This window comes from Pimephales promelas, chromosome 3 (genome assembly GCF_988280905.1).
Source record: "Pimephales promelas chromosome 3, fPimPro1.hap1.1, whole genome shotgun sequence".
NCBI classification, from domain to species: Eukaryota; Metazoa; Chordata; class Actinopteri; order Cypriniformes; family Leuciscidae; genus Pimephales; species Pimephales promelas.
In genome coordinates, this window is record NC_142771.1 from 39,036,996 (window position 1) to 39,055,040 (window position 18,045).

Consider the following 18,045-nt stretch of genomic DNA (forward strand, 5'->3'; position numbering starts at 1 on the left):
TGAAAGAAAGCATCTATCGATTTAACCCGATTCTGAAACTTGACATTCTGGTCTTTTCAGCAGGGTCTCTACTTAATGTAACTGTCCAAATTTACATGTACTCATTGTTTTGTGTCACAGTGATGGGCGGTCTCGAGTCTCGTGGGGTCCTGAGAAAGATCAGCGATATGTTGGAGATAATCATGAAGAGGATCGACACGTTGTCGAAAATGAGCAACAACAGCGAGTCCCACAAACTGGAGGAGCTGAGCTCCGCTCTCCACAGGTGCAACTTCACATTCATGATTACAACGCAGCAATTACATTTTCAGTAACGTTCTTGAATTCAGGTGTCACTTTCTGCTGGACAATTGTATTTGCGAGATGAGCACACATGAATAGCACCACATTGTTGTAACTGCCAGTTATGTACGTGTTTATATCTGTGTGCTGGGTGAAGTGAACAGTAGCAGTTAGTGGATAGTTTAACTGAAAATGTAGTTCATCAAGGCTCGAGTATGGGTTAATCGAGTCAGTGTAATTGTCAACTAAAACGGAACCAAATGAGATATCTATCTTTCTGTCTTTTATTTCAAACAAAAGTATACTTTTTCAAACTAAAGTACTTGGTAACACTTTATTTTACGACCCGCAAACAACTGTGTAAGTACACCGAAATTACGGTGTACGTTTCTGTAATTATAGTGTACTTCCGTGTAGGTATAAGGGAACAATATTTTAAGTTTGGGGTAATAAAGGGGTAACAAGCACCACTTTAATTTACAGCCCGCAGGAGTTACACTTACCCTGTAACTACGCAGAACAAGGGGGTAACAAACGCTACTTACTATGTAGCAAAACGAAACAACACTTTGTTCACTGTAATTAGAGAGAAAGGTCCTACTGTTATCAAGAAAACAAAACAACAACAAAAAAAAACGAAAACAAAAAAAAAACCGTTTTAATTACACAGTATATTTGCCCTGACATTTAAGTGTCATTGCAATTGAATGGGATAAGGTAAGTACTAATTACCACATGTTACGGTCTAAATTAAAATCATAGCAGAAACAAATTATTTTGACTTTTCTAGAAAATAAATTTTCTAGAAATTTGACTTTTCTTTTTCTAAGAAAAGCCAATACATATATATATATATATGTGTGTGTGTTTAATTTTCAACCCACAGATGTCAAAATTATCCTGAACATGTTTTGCCAGAAATGTGATACATTTTTATAAAAAACAGACGTACAAACTTTGCCTGGAATATATTAACAGAATAGGTACCTGTTATTTTTTTAACTAATTAAATAATTTGCTTGTACAACTGCTTGTTACCCCCCCCCAGATAGCAAACTGACTTTGAATCAACGTGGAAATATGACATCGAAACAACGTTGATCTGACATTGTTTTGCTCATCGAATAAACGTTGATCCAACGTCAGACGCGTCATTCTTTCAAAACTAACGGAAAATCAACTTGAAATCAACGCGTTGTTTCAACGTTATGAAAGCAAACCAATTTTCGATTTTCATTAGCTTTGAAGAATGCCGCGTCTGACGTTGGTTCAACGTTAATTCGACGAGCAAAATCAACGTTGTTTCAATGTCATGAGAGACGTCGTTTCCACGTTGATTCAATGTCAGTTTGCTGTCTGGGCCCTTAACCCAAACTTAACATATTGTTCCCTTATACCAACACTGAAGTACACCATAATTACAGAAATATACACCGTAATTTCAGTGTAGCCTACTTACGAAGTTATTTGCAGGTTGTATATCTGCTTGTTACCCCTTTATTACCCCAAACTTAACATATTGTTCCCTTATACTTACACGGAAGTACACTATAATTACAGAAACGTACAACGTAATTTCGGTGTTCTTACACAGTTGTTTGCGGGTCGTAAAATAAAGTGTTACCAAGTACTTTGTTATTTATTTATTAAATGAGCGATCGTTTCGCTTGATAAGACCCTTATTCATCGTCTGGAATCGTTTAAAGCCCTTTGAACGGTTTGCAGTTTGTACTGAAACTGTCTTTTGGACCTTGAACCGTTTGGTTCCCATTGAAGTCCATTATATGGAGAAAAATCCTGGAATGTTTTCATCAAAAACCTTAATTTCTTTTCGACTGAAGAAAGAAAGACATGGGCATCTTGGATGACATGGGGGTGAGTAAATTATCAGCAAAAGTTTTTTGAAAAGTGAACTACTCCTTTAAGATATGTCCAAAAAGGTAAGATGAAGCAAGAAGCTGAAGATTTTCCAGCTGCTAAAGTAGTTTTATTTGAAGACATTTATTTGATACACTACACTGAAGAAATCAGTCCAACGTGCATGATTTTTTTACATGTGCATTTTTAACCCCTTGTCCACTTCCAGGTGTTAATGTGAACACCGGATTGCATACATTTTGTATAATGGGCAATAGCTTAAAAACACATCACACCGTAGTGACAATTTCAGAGTTAGCAAGTATGAAGTTCCCAATAATCTTGAAGGCAGCAGCAAGTCTGAATGTTTCAGACAGTGAACTACTTGCTGATGAGTTAGTCAAGACACTTCCCACATTTTTCACCTGTCTCCATGGAAACAGATGTCTGTCACATCAGAAGTTCAAATGGTTACTTGTGCCTTGGCTTTCCGTGTGATATCTTCCGACATCATCTAATCTTAGAGGATAAACACACCCACATAGCACAGCTATATAATCTTTGATGCACATCAAAGTTGTCAACTGTCTGTTTTTTTTTTTCTGTGTCAATTAGTGAAGTGATAGTGAAGCTGAAGTGTGTAATTTCTGCACATCTAGTATCACTAATGGAACTGCAGAAATAATCAATGTTTTCAAACTCCGTGCTTTCACACAATAAGCCTGGTAAATTACCGTAAAATTACCAGATTGATGTTTCTGGTAAATACACAAGTATTAACACAAAGCAGAGGTGTTCCGTCCTGTTGAATGTCGACACCATTCAATTCAATTAAATTCACATTTATTTGTGTAGCACTTTTCATAATACACATCATTTCAAAGCAGCTTTAACAGAAAATGCATGAGTCCATTTTACAGTTTACAAATCACACATTAAAACCAAAATACCCTAAACTCTATCATTTCAATCAACAACAATTAGCTTTTAAAAGCTGTTCTGTCATCCTTTAGTTTCCGAATCTTTCTGGTCTTCCGGAAAACAAAAAGGATGAATAGTAGAGAGGTTAAGCGACTTTTGACTTCAAGTCATGATGCAAAGGTCCCCTTTGGTATGGGAGTACCTTATGGCCATAGAAATAAATTTATCCTAAGACACAAGTGAGATCACATTTTGTTTCTTATTAACGCACATTTTTTAAAAATGGCCACCAATCATACTTGAGAGGCCCATATTTTTGCATCTGTTATAGCTATAATGACAAATTTGGTATCAACGTGCACATTTTTGTGGTCAAGGAGTCCAATAAAGTAGGTTCCAAGACTAGAAAACAATAATGTTGTCCTTACCATGACAATTGGAAGTGAAGCATGCAATTGTCTATCAAAAAAACATGCCAAACACACAGTCCAATCACAACTTAAAGGGATAGTTCACTTTGAAATTAATTTTTGATATGTTTTGGCTTACCTCAAGGGCATCCAAGATGTAGGTGTCTTTGTTTCCACAGTAGTTTCAATTTTGATATTTTTAGGTCAAACTGTTTGAGTCTATCAGTCATATAATTGGAGGTCTATGGGGTCTACCTCAAAGAGCATGCACAGAGAAGTCCAAATTAAACATGATTTAATGACTCGTAAATGTAAGTACACATTGATGGCCTAAGACACGAAACGAGCGGTTTGAGTGAGAAAATGAACAGTATTTTTATCGTTTTTACTTCGTGTAACCACAGCCATGTCCAAGTGATCTGAGGACGCAGGCGCTTTGTGGCTGTGGTAACAAGAGGTAAAAACAATATAAATACTGTTCGTTTTCTCACACAAACCGCTCGTTCTGTGTCATTTACGAGTCATTGAATCATGTTTAAATTAGACTTCTCTGTGCATGCTCTTTGAGGTGGACCCCATAGACCTCCAGTATATGACTGATAGACACAAACGGTTTGACCTAAAAATATAAAAAAATTGAAACTACTGTGGAAATTAAAACACCTACATCTTGGATGCCCTTGAGGTAATCTAAAACATATCAAAAAATTAATTTCAAAGTGAACTATCCCTTTAATAATATCCGCTTCGCCTTTACAGCCTTTACAGCACTGGCTGAAGACGCGGGTCCCGCGTCGAGCACGGGCATCCGGTCGTTTATGTCTCAAGGTAACTCAGAACTGTATCACAACTCTGGAGCCCTGTGAGGCGGTCGACTGGTATCAGACAGGTGTAAACCTGGGCGTAATCTTGAAACTGAAAGTGGTTTCGACAGACGCCTCCAATTCGGGCTGGGGCGCCCTCTACAAGGGTGTTTTGGCCTGACATAATTTTTTATATAAAATGTGCATATTTACCCCCAATTGTCATGGTATGGGGAAAATTATTATTTTTTTAAACTTGAAACGAATTTCATTGGATTCCTTGACCCCAAAAATGTACACTTTGACACTAAATTTGTCTTTATAGCGATAACAGAAGGAAAGATATGGGCTCAAGAGTAATTTCGGCGCATTGGTGGCCATTTTTGAAAAAAAACATGTTTATTTCTGAAACAAAGTATGATCTCACTTGTGTCTTAGGATAAATGTATTTGTTTGACCCTAAGGTACTTCCATACCAAAAGGAGACCTTTGCATCATGACTTGAAGTTAAAGGCCTATTTTTTGGGCTTAACCTCCAAACTAGAATACAGAATGCATCTTTTAAAAATGAGAGACGCCTCACAATAATATTAGGTAGTATAGTAATAACGGTAGTATGACATTTAGTTATTTATCTCTGGTTTGAAGTCATGTTTTTTGGGGGGTTATCAGAGAAAATAAAATTATATATATATATATATATATATATATGGCGGGAATGCGTTCACTGACGCACCTTCATTGACGTCTGAAAAGTAAATGTAGACTCGCTAGCTGTCAGCATAATCATTTTTTTTAAATGGAAATACTTGTGAGAATTTGTAACATTTACAGGCAAGTATACAACCGTAAGGTCTAAGTTGTGCGCTGAGGAAAACACATCTCAAACTCATTTAACAGCACAAGCATCTGACAGTAGTGAAAGCCATTTGGGTTTATGATTGAAGCGTTTAATATAGAGCTCATCTCATGTTTAACTGCTCAATCTGTGTCCTTTGCAACATCAAAATATTTTTTAAATAAATTATATTCTCAAATCCTGGTGGAGGGGAAGTTTTTGGGCATGGAAAAAAGAGGGTACTCTGGGTTCGAGCCAGAATTTCCGTTTGAATTTCCGTTAAATAGAGTTAGTCAATAATTTTAAAGCGTAAGTAGGTGTCGGAAGCCAGAATCAAAAGATTTGTTGCCATACATCTGACTTAAACTTAAAATCTGTTGACTGAACAGCATGACACCACATGGTGTCAACAACCCCCCAAATTAAAATCAGATTTTTGGAAATCCTCTCATCAGAATAGAATAGATTATTTTTAGTAGTTTTTTTTTTGTTTGTTTTTTTTGGCATTTGTGGCATTCACCTGTTTTCCCCAGAAAAGCATTAAATGGAAACCCCAATATGCGCATACATTCTAAAAAAAACATATGAACTTAAAGTTACACTGTGTAACTCTTTTAGTTTATTCTTAGCTAAAAACACTTAGTTCTTTCAAAAATATATGTGCTCATTAATGTATATTTATTTCGTTCAAGTAATAAAGTATTCTCGTGAGTGTATAATATGCCATTGAAAATACATACGGGTAAGGGGTTCTTATGTCGGTCGCCATGTTGCCCCTCCATCTTGAAAGTACATTAGCCAAAGAGGGACATTAATTCAAGCTTCGCCTTTCGCGTTTACGTTTGAGTTAACACTCATGGACGAGTTCGAACTGGAAGCCATGTTAATCTTGGACTACATTGGCCACCGTAGGAGTTAAAACGAAATCTTGAACACATGATGCCCTATCATACAATGCAGTGCCAGGCGTGACGCGAGTGTTTTGTGCTAGTTTCAGCCCGACGCAGTTATCATTTTCCCGCCCGGTACCGTTTAAATAGCAAATGCATTTCCCGCTCAGCGCAACTGGCTTTTAAAGGGAATGGGAGATGAGACCCTGATTGGTTTATTGCACATAAAGCCCAAAACACACCCATTATTAATTAAGAGAATAGGAACGACCCTTTTAGATCAAGTGCCTGGCGTGCTGACCATTTTCCTCATCTTTAAACTAGCAAAAGTGGATTCGGACACGGTCTAAGTGAACTTGTGCCATGCGCATTTAGACCTTACATATTTACATCCTTAAAATCCTCAGGATGGAAATGCTGCTTCCTTCGCAAATGTTTTATGCGATATTCCAATTTGAAGCTTTAGATACACAAACCAGTCTACAATCGTTCCAGAACACATTTTTGGAATACGTCTCGTTGTAACTATGTAACTACATTTGCTGTATTGTAAATAACTATTGAGTGAACATGTAAATGATTGCTTAAAGGAGCATTTCACCCATTTCAACATTAATCTTTATTAAAAGTGGATCATATATGTAGTCGAAATGTAAAATCATTTTTGAATTTGGCGCCCTCTTGACCGAGAAAAGACAGAAAATAACCAAGGGGTGCATTTGTATGTAAGACAACAACTCCCAAAATGCATCACATTGCACAGCTCAGAAAGCCACACCCACTAATCCTGAACTGCGCACACATCAGAGAAATCACTCTTTCGGTCTACAAGGCTAACATTAGCTGTCACCAGAGTTTGAAATTCATGATGTAAGAGGACGGCGCGAGGCCGGTGACCTCTACACTTTTTAATGAAATATGACTTCCTGCTTATTATGACGCAAAATGATGATTTTTACGTCATAATGAGCAGAAAGTAAAACACTTAAATCCTTATTTCTCCGGGGAAAATATTCTCTGGGGAAAATCTCAGGGGAAAATAAGGGAATAAGCCACGACCATTCAAAAATATGACTGTGTTTCTAAAGATACAAAGCTTAAGGCGAGACACTACAGGTGAATAGGGTAAAATTTTAAACTAGCAGATATCACCATGAAACTTTCCCAGTTGATTACCTACATTAAGATGAGAAAAAATTATATTACAAGTTTTCTGTAATTTAATGTGTAAATATGCAAATGAGGCATTATCTGATTAAATATGCACTAATTTGCATATCTTTAAAACAACGAAATCTGACTATTGGATAAAGCCAGGTTACATTTTTTTTTCATTGTGTTCATATAATAGATGGGGAAAAAATTACAGAAGGATTTATGGATATCTACTTTTGTTATCCTGTAAATCAGAATATACCATCAATAGTCTTAAAAAATTGATTTTCGCCATGTTTTTTGGGATAAAATGTTACATAAATCAGGCTAGGAATAATATATTTACAAATCCCTCTGTAAATGTCTTCATAATATAATTAGGTACAAGACTGAAAGTTTGGTGTATATAGGTGCTACTGAAGTGGAGATTTCAGACTTTGAGTATGAGAAAAAAAGTCATTTTGAGAAAACGGGCTTTAAAAATTTATATTCTAAAATTCCACACATTTCTACATAAAAACATTGCTAACAAGCAAAATAACTGGCTAGGTTATTGTTTATAACAATTTACATGAAAAATGACAACTGAATAAAACAACATTGCCAAATAAGCAGCCACTGTTGTGTTGCGTGCGCTTCATCTTTATTTATATATTGGCTTCCCATCGACAGCTTGCGTTCAGATGCGCTTCCCGAGGGCATTTCACAGGGTAATACATCACTAATTTTCCTTTTCCCCCTAGCAAGTGACAACTGCTGTAATCTTTTCGATGACTGACGTGAAGTCATTTTCATTCATTCATTCAGAAAGTCTCGCGGAAAGCTAAACCAAATCAGCAAGCGTCAAAGCATACCATGTGACGATTGACGAATCACGTTAATCCCCGAGGTAAACAAATCCCCACTTTTGCTTCCACGATTGGATGTTGATTAAAAGGAAATGACCATATTTGGACCTGACAGCATTGGAAAGGAGAGAGATGTGCTTTGTATGTGATGACAGGGTGTATGCAGCGATCGCGGAGCAGCGCGATCATTTAGAACGCAACTTTTGTTGAATTTATGAGAAATCTACAGGCGCAAACTGACAAAGTGTAGTAAAATAAAGACCTAAATATGTATTTCTGACTTTTTTTCAACACAAGTCTGTAAGAATTCATGTTATTGAAGTCAAATATCCCAAAATCTCAAAATTGACCAGTGGAAAAAAAAACGATGTTTTTGCCTGCCGTGTCTCGCCTTAATGCAAATGGGTGCAGTGTACCTTTAAAATACTGTGATGCTTATATTATCCGATGAGCTCACCACTTTCCACGCTACTGTAGTCTTTGTTGCTGTAGAAAAAAGTCTTAGGGCACCTTGTTGTAGCTGAAGTAATTGTTGCAACAACCGATGTAGAAATAACGTATATTGACACTGACTGAACAAACTGATTTAAAGTCATCACTCGCAAAATGTGAAAGTCAGCCCTAAAATTGATTGCAAATACAGTACAGATTGAAATGGATGCAGCATAAGCAAAGCTCTTTACCTTGTGGTTTTCGAAATGTGACTGAAAAATCAACACTGGCGTTCTTTTATAAAAACGGCTTTGATTGGTGTGGATTCAAGACTACAGAAGATAAAAAGCTCTGACAGGATCTAAAAATAAATAAATCTCAGAAGTGCGGAGGATGCAGAAGTCAGACATGCATGTGACAGCTCCGCCTAAATGCTTTATTGTCTTTGGGTGTGAAGTCAGAAAGGTCAGGGTTCAGATGCCGTGGTTTTGTGAGCGCTCAGCCCTGTGCTGTGCTGAGGTGACATTTATTGCGACTGACGGTTGCTCACAGAAGGGAGGCTGTTTGCTTCGGCGTCTTGCTGATGTACTGTAGCTGCAGGCCACGAGGTTGGAGGCGCTTCATGCAAGCTGTATTATGAAGAAATCAAACACCTGGTGTGAAACAAAGGTGACAATGCGCTCCCCGAACTTGCTGAAAGACATTATCCTCTCGGTCTGAAAGAGTTTCTTCAAGTCTCTTGAGATACCTGGAATAAAACCTATTGAGGTTTTATTGAAATAGTCTTAGATACCAGATAAAACATAATATATATATAGTCAAAAATAACTAGAATGTCACAAGACACAAAGCTTGAAGAAACTCCAGTGGCAACAGAGACTATTTTGAATTTGAATAGGCAAATGCATAGTCAATGATTGGATCATTATTGCAATTATTATTGTGTTTCTAGCATGTTTGGAAACAGCTCTTCTAATACAAATTGATGGAGTAGCTTTTCATTTCTTAAACAACCATGTAGAAAAACACATTGCCATATTCCAGGATGACAATGTCGATAAAGCTTTCTTCAGGCTTTTTCAGAAAGCTTTTTCATCATTCATCAGGCTCAGATTGTGACTATGACTATATTAGGAATTATTTCCACTCATGAATTGGCACATCCAGACCATATGGAAGTCTTTGGGATGTGCTGGAGGAGACATTACTTAGCAAAAATGTATGGAATTAACCTCACAACGTTTATTTCCATCAAGAGTTGTATACATTTTTGGTCAGGATCTTGTCATGACCTAATCATAGACTCCAAAGACTTTTTTTTGACATTTGTTGGATTTGTACTGGTCAGCTGAAGTGAAAGCATGTTATAAAGCATGTCGCAGTGCATTCTGGGTGCCACCAATCAAAACTCAACCATGGCTCCCATCATGCATTGCTGCATGAATATAAAATGAGCTTATGTTCAGAGGTGATATGCTTGTCACCATTGCTGAGATTCATACGCTAATTCCTAATGCCTGTCTTTGCATACAAATAATATATTTTTTTAGATGTTTCTTTTGTTTTTATTTGATCATTTGAATTTCATTGAAAATGCTAAAAATGATATGCTCTATAATGACAGTTCTGCTATAATCCATAAGGTAAACTTAACTCAGAAATTGGGTTCTATACGAGTTCACGTCAAATGGTTGTGAAATAATGATTATGTTAAAACACAATCAACACCATCAGATCACCTTTTTTATTTGTTCATCTGGCTGTTATAATGCAGATACAGCAGCCAAACAAATTCTAAAGTTAATTACGTGAGGGTCAAGAGCCCAAATAACAAATACTGATCTCCATAATGGTGACCTACAATTCCGGTTTTCTCCTTCAGTGATTGTGTTTGGTAACAACATCAGGTGTCTTTAATGATGCTCAATCATCACTCAATTATTCACTTAATTATCCCATTAACTTTAACACTGCTTCAGTGTTCATTTAACACTCAGCTCAGAGTTTAATTGGGTTGCTTAAAATGACTTAATTCCATTGTTAAAGTTACATGAACAAAATATGTTTGTTTAACGTAACCCAGTTATGTGGAACCTGTTTACATAAAAAAAAGTTAATTAAAGCCAACATATGTTTTTTTTTGTGTAATGTTACCAAAGAAACCTACTGTAAAGTGTTGCTGAAATGTTTTATTAATGCATAATTACACATAATAGACATTTGAAAATAATGAACACATACAGTACTTAAAGGATTAGGTCACAAAAAAAAAAAAAACTTTTGCTGATAATTTACTCACCCCCGTGTCATCCAAGATGTCAATGTGTTTCTTTTTTCAGTCGAAAAGAAATGAATGTTTTTAATGAAAACATTTCAGGATTTTCTCCATATAATGGACGTCAATGGACCCCAACCGTTTCAAGGTACAAATGACCGTTTTAGTCCAGCTTCAAAGGGCTTTAAACAACGCCAGACGATAAATAAGGGTCTTATCAAGCAAAACGATCGCCCACTTAATAAATAAATAACAAAGTTTGAGTTTCATAAGCACAAATGCTTGCCTTGCTCTGTTCTGTGACGCACGTTTGTGACTCTCCTGTTCAAACTCATTCATAAGAACGAACAAACCTTTTTTCGTTCATTTCGTTTGTTGAAAAATCCTGGAATGTTTTCTTTAAAAGCCTTAATTTCTTTTCGACTGAAGAAAGAAATACACGGGCATCTTGGATGACATGAGGGTGAGTAAATTATCAGCAAAAGTAAACTAATCCTTTTATACTTTCCAAGGCCATTTCAATGCTATCTTTATTTAATAAAAAATGGTGAAATCTTAGTTTTCATAAAAAATCCACCTCTGGAACAATTAAATGATGCAATGTTTCCCTTTCATTTGAACCCAGTTGTTTTAATCTCTCGGATCGTTTCTATTCTTCAACAACAAGGGAATTAAGTTACTGGCTTAATTGCTGTAACGTGTTTTTCTCTCAGGGCCAGGCCTAAACATGCCGCATGTCATTTTCATTATCCATCTATGTAAATGGTGTCAGTGCAGAAGCATCGCTATTTCATGCTCCAAGCATATTTCAAGCAATTAGCATGTCCAATGGGTAATCACACCATTCAAGGATGTTGCAATTCAGTTCCACAAGAAATAAAGACACATCTTCTTCAGTCAAGGCAATACATCTTTAGACCTTGTTTCTTCCCATTTCTCACATTTATTAGTCACAGACACTTTACAATGTGCCTCCTTTCCACAATGCATATTTAAAGTAATCTTTTCCCCCTCTCAAGGTCTTATTATTTTATTCTGTGGAAGTTTAAACGAGATGTTTTGCATTCAACAAAGTGGATTGTGATTTAAAAAAAACAAAAAAAAAAACATAAACATATAAGGGATTATCAGTCGCATCATTTTGGGTGAACTGTTTCTTTAATAGCTGGGCATCATTTCTCTCTCTCTCTCTCTCTCTCTCTTCTGTTCACTTTTCCAGATTCCAGCCGGTAGGTCTGGTGGAGCGAATCCAGGCCATCGCCCAGAACGTGTCTGACATGGCTATACGAATGGAGCAGATTCTCAAGAAGACTAACATCCCAGGCAGAGGTGATTTGGGATTTTCTTATTGTAAGGGTTGTTTTAGGAAGAAAAAAAATCACAAATTGGATACGTTTAATATCAAAAAAAGTATTATCACTTTACAATATAGTTACATTTTGTCGCTGTTGGGGCGATAACCAAAAATATTGCGTCATTTTTATTACACTGTTAAAATTTCAGACCTCTCCGACTGAAAATGTTCTAGTGACTGGTCACATCTAATTTTTTTCAATCGGCCTAATTTAATTTCTGTGAATTGAATTTTGTGGCAATAGTCTGTTAACATTGGCTCAATCACAAATAATATGTTGAGCCAATGGAAAAATGTAGTTTATCAAACCGTGTCGTTGGTCCAATTGAATTGTTTTACGCTGTAGTAGCAATTGATTATTTTTCACTGTCCCAATAGAAAATAGGTATGAACAACATAAATACATTAAGCAAAACACCGGACACAGACAACAGGGTTGACATTTTATCACGTCACTTTATTAACAAATCAATTCCACCACAGGATATTTGGTGAAAATACCTTATTTTGTATAAGAAAACACACTGAATGCTTTCAAGAAGTCTTCTTCAACATTAATGACAAAGCTTTCCTGCATCACGTTTGTCAAGTGACAGAACAGAAGTTACTCAAATATATAATGAGGATGAGACTTCAACTTTTGACAATGTGGTTTTTAATTGTTTAAAAATAGTGTTTTTTTTTTCTTCATTTCGGGTGACCCTGTGTTATCTATTTTTAGCGGATGTTACCGGGGATAACTTACCACTGGATAGTGCTATTGACCAATCAGAATCAATATATATATATACTTTAAAAATTATTATACTTAGTGTTTATACTTAGATTAAGTATAAATGAAGTTCATTAAGTCCCTTTTTGCCTCATTACATAAAACAACAAACAAGATTGATAAACTCACCCGAAACTCTCGACTTAGTCTCTTTATAGTGAGCCAAAATCATATTAAAAATGCTGTTTAAAATTAGACATGAGGAGGTCTGGCCTAGATGCCATTTTGCAGGACGACACATTCGCTATTTATTATTTAATGCAACTTGATTGAACTTCATCACAAAAATGCCATTTATCTCTTGCCGCTATTTGTTCAGTGAGGGCCTCTGTAGGTTTAGATATCTCGCAAGTTTGCCAACAGAGTTTGGTCGATTTCCAGCTGGTTTTTAGCGAGCATATGTGCACGATGTGTGGGAGGTTTATTTAAACTACTAATGCAAGACAAACATAATTCATACTTCTGCTCTGCCATTCGGACAGAAAGCACAAGGATTCTTCTCAAACTCTGCTGACTTTGTTAAGAAAACTTTTCTTTTTGAAAAGTTTGGAATAATTACGATTTTTGGTTGCACCGTATTTTAATGGTCCAGTATTTATTATAATTATAATAATGTTTCACAATTTTGATCAAATAAATATAGCCTTGTTGACTTCTCTCAAAAACATTAAAACGTATATATATATATTTTACAGTAGATATGCCCATACAAAAGTAAAGTAAAAAATTAGATCATTTTAAAGGGATAGAATAGAAAAGCCAGTGGACGTCCTTTGATTTAAAGGATTAGTTGACTTTTGAAAAAACTTTTGCTGATAATTTACTCACCCCCATGTCATCCAAGATGTCCATGTCTTTCTTTTCTCAGTCGAAAAGAAATTAAGGTTTTTGATGAAAACATTCCAGGATTTTTCTCCTTATAATGGACTTCCATGGGAACCAGGTCCAACCGAGGTCCAAACGACAGTTATAACTAGGGCTGCAACTAACGATTATTTTGATAATCGATTAATCGGACGATTATTTTTTCGATTAATCGATTAATCGGATAAAAAAATTATTTCATTTTTTTGTTTATTATAACTAAATAAAACCCTAAAACCCTAAAAACCACACTCTTTTGTGTGTTAAACAATCTTCTTAATACAGACAACTTCATTATATAGAAAAACAACAAATAAAAAAAATATATATGACCATAACCTATGACAAAAATGCTATTGTAAACTAGATTAGTGGATAACTCAGAAAAACTTAGCCTAGAAAAATCACAAGTGCACAATAATTTTATAAAATCTGAACATTTAGTGAAAAAAACATTCCTTAGTGGGGAAAAAATGAGAGACAATAAGTGTAGCACTATCTGGTAAAACGTTACACATTGCTCTTTGTATTGTTGTTATACATTCATGAAAAACATCAATCAGATGCACAGCTGTTTAGTGAGGAAGCAATATTGACTTTGTATTATACAGTATCTTTGCAATAGTTTATTAAGCCTTTTCTTTTAACAGTTTTAAATTTCAGTTAGGCTACTGTGCACGTGAAGAACAATTATAGTGCGCCGAGTCTACTCTAGTGTTGTGATCTAACAGACACTCAGTAGAAAGTGATTAAGTTACAGCAATAAAAGTCTAGCAAGATAGTCATTATATTACGAAACCATAGACCTTTATCTACGGATCAATTATAATAATAACATTGAATCATCTTGGAAAGAGTTTCAACTTTCATCATGTTAACTGTTGTAACGCGACGCGCTGTTTGAACACCGAATAGAGAATGACTGACAGCCGCAGTGGAGGGAAAAGCTTACGTTAACTTGAATTTAATGACTTAAATATACATTTCTATCTCACATTATACTACAGTATGGCTTCATAAAGTATACACGATTAACGCAGGTCACCTATTTTGGTTTCAAAACGGCGAATTTGCCGAAAGGTGAATGATTTTCGTGTATGCTGCATATTGATAGCGGTTTCCTGATGCCTGCAAATTAGTTCAAACTCACGGAATCAAGAGCGCGCATGCGAGACAGAAGATAATGTGCTCCAAACCGTCCGTGTTGCGCACAGACCGGCGAGGGAGAGAGACTGCGTGTGTGCCTCATGAAGCGCATGTAAGAAGTGCATGTAGGAAGCGCATGTAGCATGTAAACAATCCCCGTGACGTAATCAGACCAACTAATCGATAATGACATTCGTTGACAACGATTTTCATAATCGATTATAATCGATTTTATCGATTAGTTGTTGCAGCCCTAGTTATAACAGTTTCAGATGCAGCTTCAAATGTCTTTAAACGGCACCAGACGATGAATAAGGGTCTTATCATGCGAAACGATCGGTTATTTCAAAGCTTATTCCAAAAATGTAACTTTTCTAAGGACAAATGCTAGCCTTTCTCCATTCTGTGAGGCGCGTTTGCAACGTCACGTAATACGTAATTACGTTCAAAAGGTCACGGGCGACGTAGCCAGAAGTACAGAGTCAGAGTGTTTACAAGTTGAACGCATAGGTTGGACCTCGGTTGGACCTGGTTCCCATTGAAGTCCATTATAAGGAGAAAAATCCTGGAATGTTTTCATCAAAAACCTTAATTTCTTTTCGACTGAGGAAAGAAAGACATGGACATCTTGGATGACATGGGGGTGAGTAATTTATCAGCAAAAGTTTTTTCAAAAGTGAACTAATCCTTTAAGGGTTCAATGATATTTTTTTCCTGCTGCTTACTGTCTTTTCATAATCAAGCAGAAAAACCCATAATTCCTTTCTCTGTACGCTTCTAGATGGATTTGAAGTAGCCTGTTTTACAAAGAACAACATCTTTCTAAGTTAATTAGGCTGACTGGGACCGGCTACCAGCGAGAGACGGGAGTTTATTAATCAAGGAGAGAGGGATGTTTTGCATTTTCTAGTGAACAGAAAGCAGTACAGAGCTCTTAACAAAGCCCAAGCAAGCCTCCGACAAGTACGAGATATGAGGCCAAGAGTTCACTTTCATAATACTTAATAAAGCTAGCTTAAAGGAAGTTGAGGAGATGGAAGAAGATACGGAGGACTCTCCCAAAGCCTCATTAAAGCCGAGAGCGTTCAGATCCCACCGGTGTTCCACAGCGAAGCTTCTGGAACCGTGTTATCAGACTGTGACTGCCTGTCCTTTTCATCTACAGGCCGAGATGGAGTTATGGGCCAGTGCGAAGTCCCCAAGGATCCTGGGTACCCGGACTGTGCCAGTAAAGTGGATGTGAGTTGACAGAGATACTCCTTTATGGCTGTCTTTTTTTTTTTTTTGCCTTGGAGGGAAACAGATTGTTTGGAGCAAACACTGGCAACCAACAAATTGATTTCTTGCAGTGTTTTCACACCTGTTTCATTGATTGATGATGCTGTTTTATAGACGATGTCTCTCTTCTTATGTTGTTTATTTCTAGTGCAGTTTGTCCTCATTTTAGAAAATCAGAGCAGATTTACCATGTGAACACATCTCTTTATCAGCGTTTGTCCACAAGAAACCTAGAGTGCATTTACTATATATATCCCCTTAACGCCCACTGTCACAAATATGCGACAAACCATTTGACTCAACCAGCCGAGATAACGTCTGCATTCCCCCAAAGCCGGTTAGTGCATATTCGCTACGGACCTAGGACCTTCGACAAGCACTTGTTTCTAGTGGGACCGCAAAGTGACGGACTTATTTCCTGTTAACACAGTCTCATCCCAAGACGTCATATAACTGACGTTTTGGGACGTATTTTGACCGTACGTCAATATCCGCCTTTTTAGGGCCCCCTTAAACGTCGGTAGATGGCGATCCCGGGCCGTCATACAACTGACGCTTTACCTTTAACGTCAGTTAGGTGACGGGTTAGGTTTAGGGTTAGGTTTAGGTATGGGGTAGAGTTAGGATCCCATAACCTCATCTACCGTCGTTTAAGGGGGCCCTAAAAAGGCGAATATTGACGTATGGTCAAAATACGTCCCAAAACGTCAGTTATATGACGTCTTGGGATGAGACCGGGTTGTTCCTGTTTACGCACGAGGATTACTCCGGTCAGGAACATTTGCAACATACCAAATTGACCATTATGCCCGCTGTTGCAGACTTGCAACATACCAAAATTTCGATTTATTTGTTGTGCAAAAGTGAAATTGATAATCTCAACATTATTTACCATCTACTTAAAGGCAAAAACACACATAAAACATCCCTGATATATCTCTAGACAATAGTAAATCATGTTCATTTCAAATACTTATCACTGACAACAGTAGTCTGGCCGGAGTAATTGTCATTTAAAAAGTGAAGTTGCAGCCCTAAACTGATGTTGATGTTGTCATGTTGTGTTTTGTTCTGATGCGTCCCCGACAGCAAACTGACATTAGATCAACGTGGAAACGACGTCTCTCATGACATTGAAACAACGTTGATTTTGCTCATCGAATTAACGTTGAACCAACGTCAGACGCGGCATTCTTCAAAGCTAAATGAAAATCGAAAATTGGTTTGCTTTCATAACGTTGAAACAACGCGTTGATTTCAAGTTGATTTTCCGTTAGTTTTGAAAGAATGACGCGTCTGACGTTGGTTCAACGTTAATTCGATGAGCAAAACAATGTCAGATCAACGTTGTTTCGATGTCATATTTCCACGTTGATTCAGTGTCAGTTTGCTATCTGGGTCACCCTCCACCGATCTAGCAATCACGGAGTCAGTATAGTGTTGTGGCATTCGGGTTGCCAGCTCTTCTCTAGTTACCACAGCTGCAGATACAAATGTGTTGGAATTGGATAAAAAAATTCTAAAGTTGCGAAACCCATAGATATGTATATAAAGGCTAGATGTGTCGTCCGCGCTGCTGGCCAATGGAGGTCGACGTCAGCACCTGGCGGCCATCTTGTCACAGGCAGCTCGTACTGTCGCATGTACTTTTTAAATCACCGTAACTTGCTCAATTTTCTACCGATTTTCAAACGGTCTGGTTTGTTATAAACGGCAGAGATGTAGTTATGATACTGCATACTTATGAATAATAAGTGTATAAATAAATAATCATCCTTAATTACGTTTGTAAGAAACCAAACCGTTTGTAAATCCGTCAAGAATTCAACGATATAAGAGTATTTCTTACATCAGATACCACAGAGCCCGCCAGAAAGCCTGTCTGTGACAAGATGGCCGCCGGCTGATGACGATAAATAC

General features: G+C 36.9%; 1 protein-coding gene across 2 annotated transcripts in view; it reads left to right on the top strand.

Moving 5' to 3' along the window:
- The window catches only part of mgat5b (alpha-1,6-mannosylglycoprotein 6-beta-N-acetylglucosaminyltransferase B), a 166,411-nt gene that overhangs the window by 56,069 nt on the left and 92,297 nt on the right, over positions 1-18,045 (top strand). For both annotated transcript variants that reach the window (XM_089128869.1, XM_089128868.1), the window contains exons 3-5: positions 121-265; positions 11,931-12,040; positions 16,013-16,086. In XM_089128869.1, the coding sequence (XP_088984995.1) occupies positions 121-265; positions 11,931-12,040; positions 16,013-16,086 (329 nt within the window). The remainder of the gene's footprint in view (positions 1-120; positions 266-11,930; positions 12,041-16,012; positions 16,087-18,045) is intronic.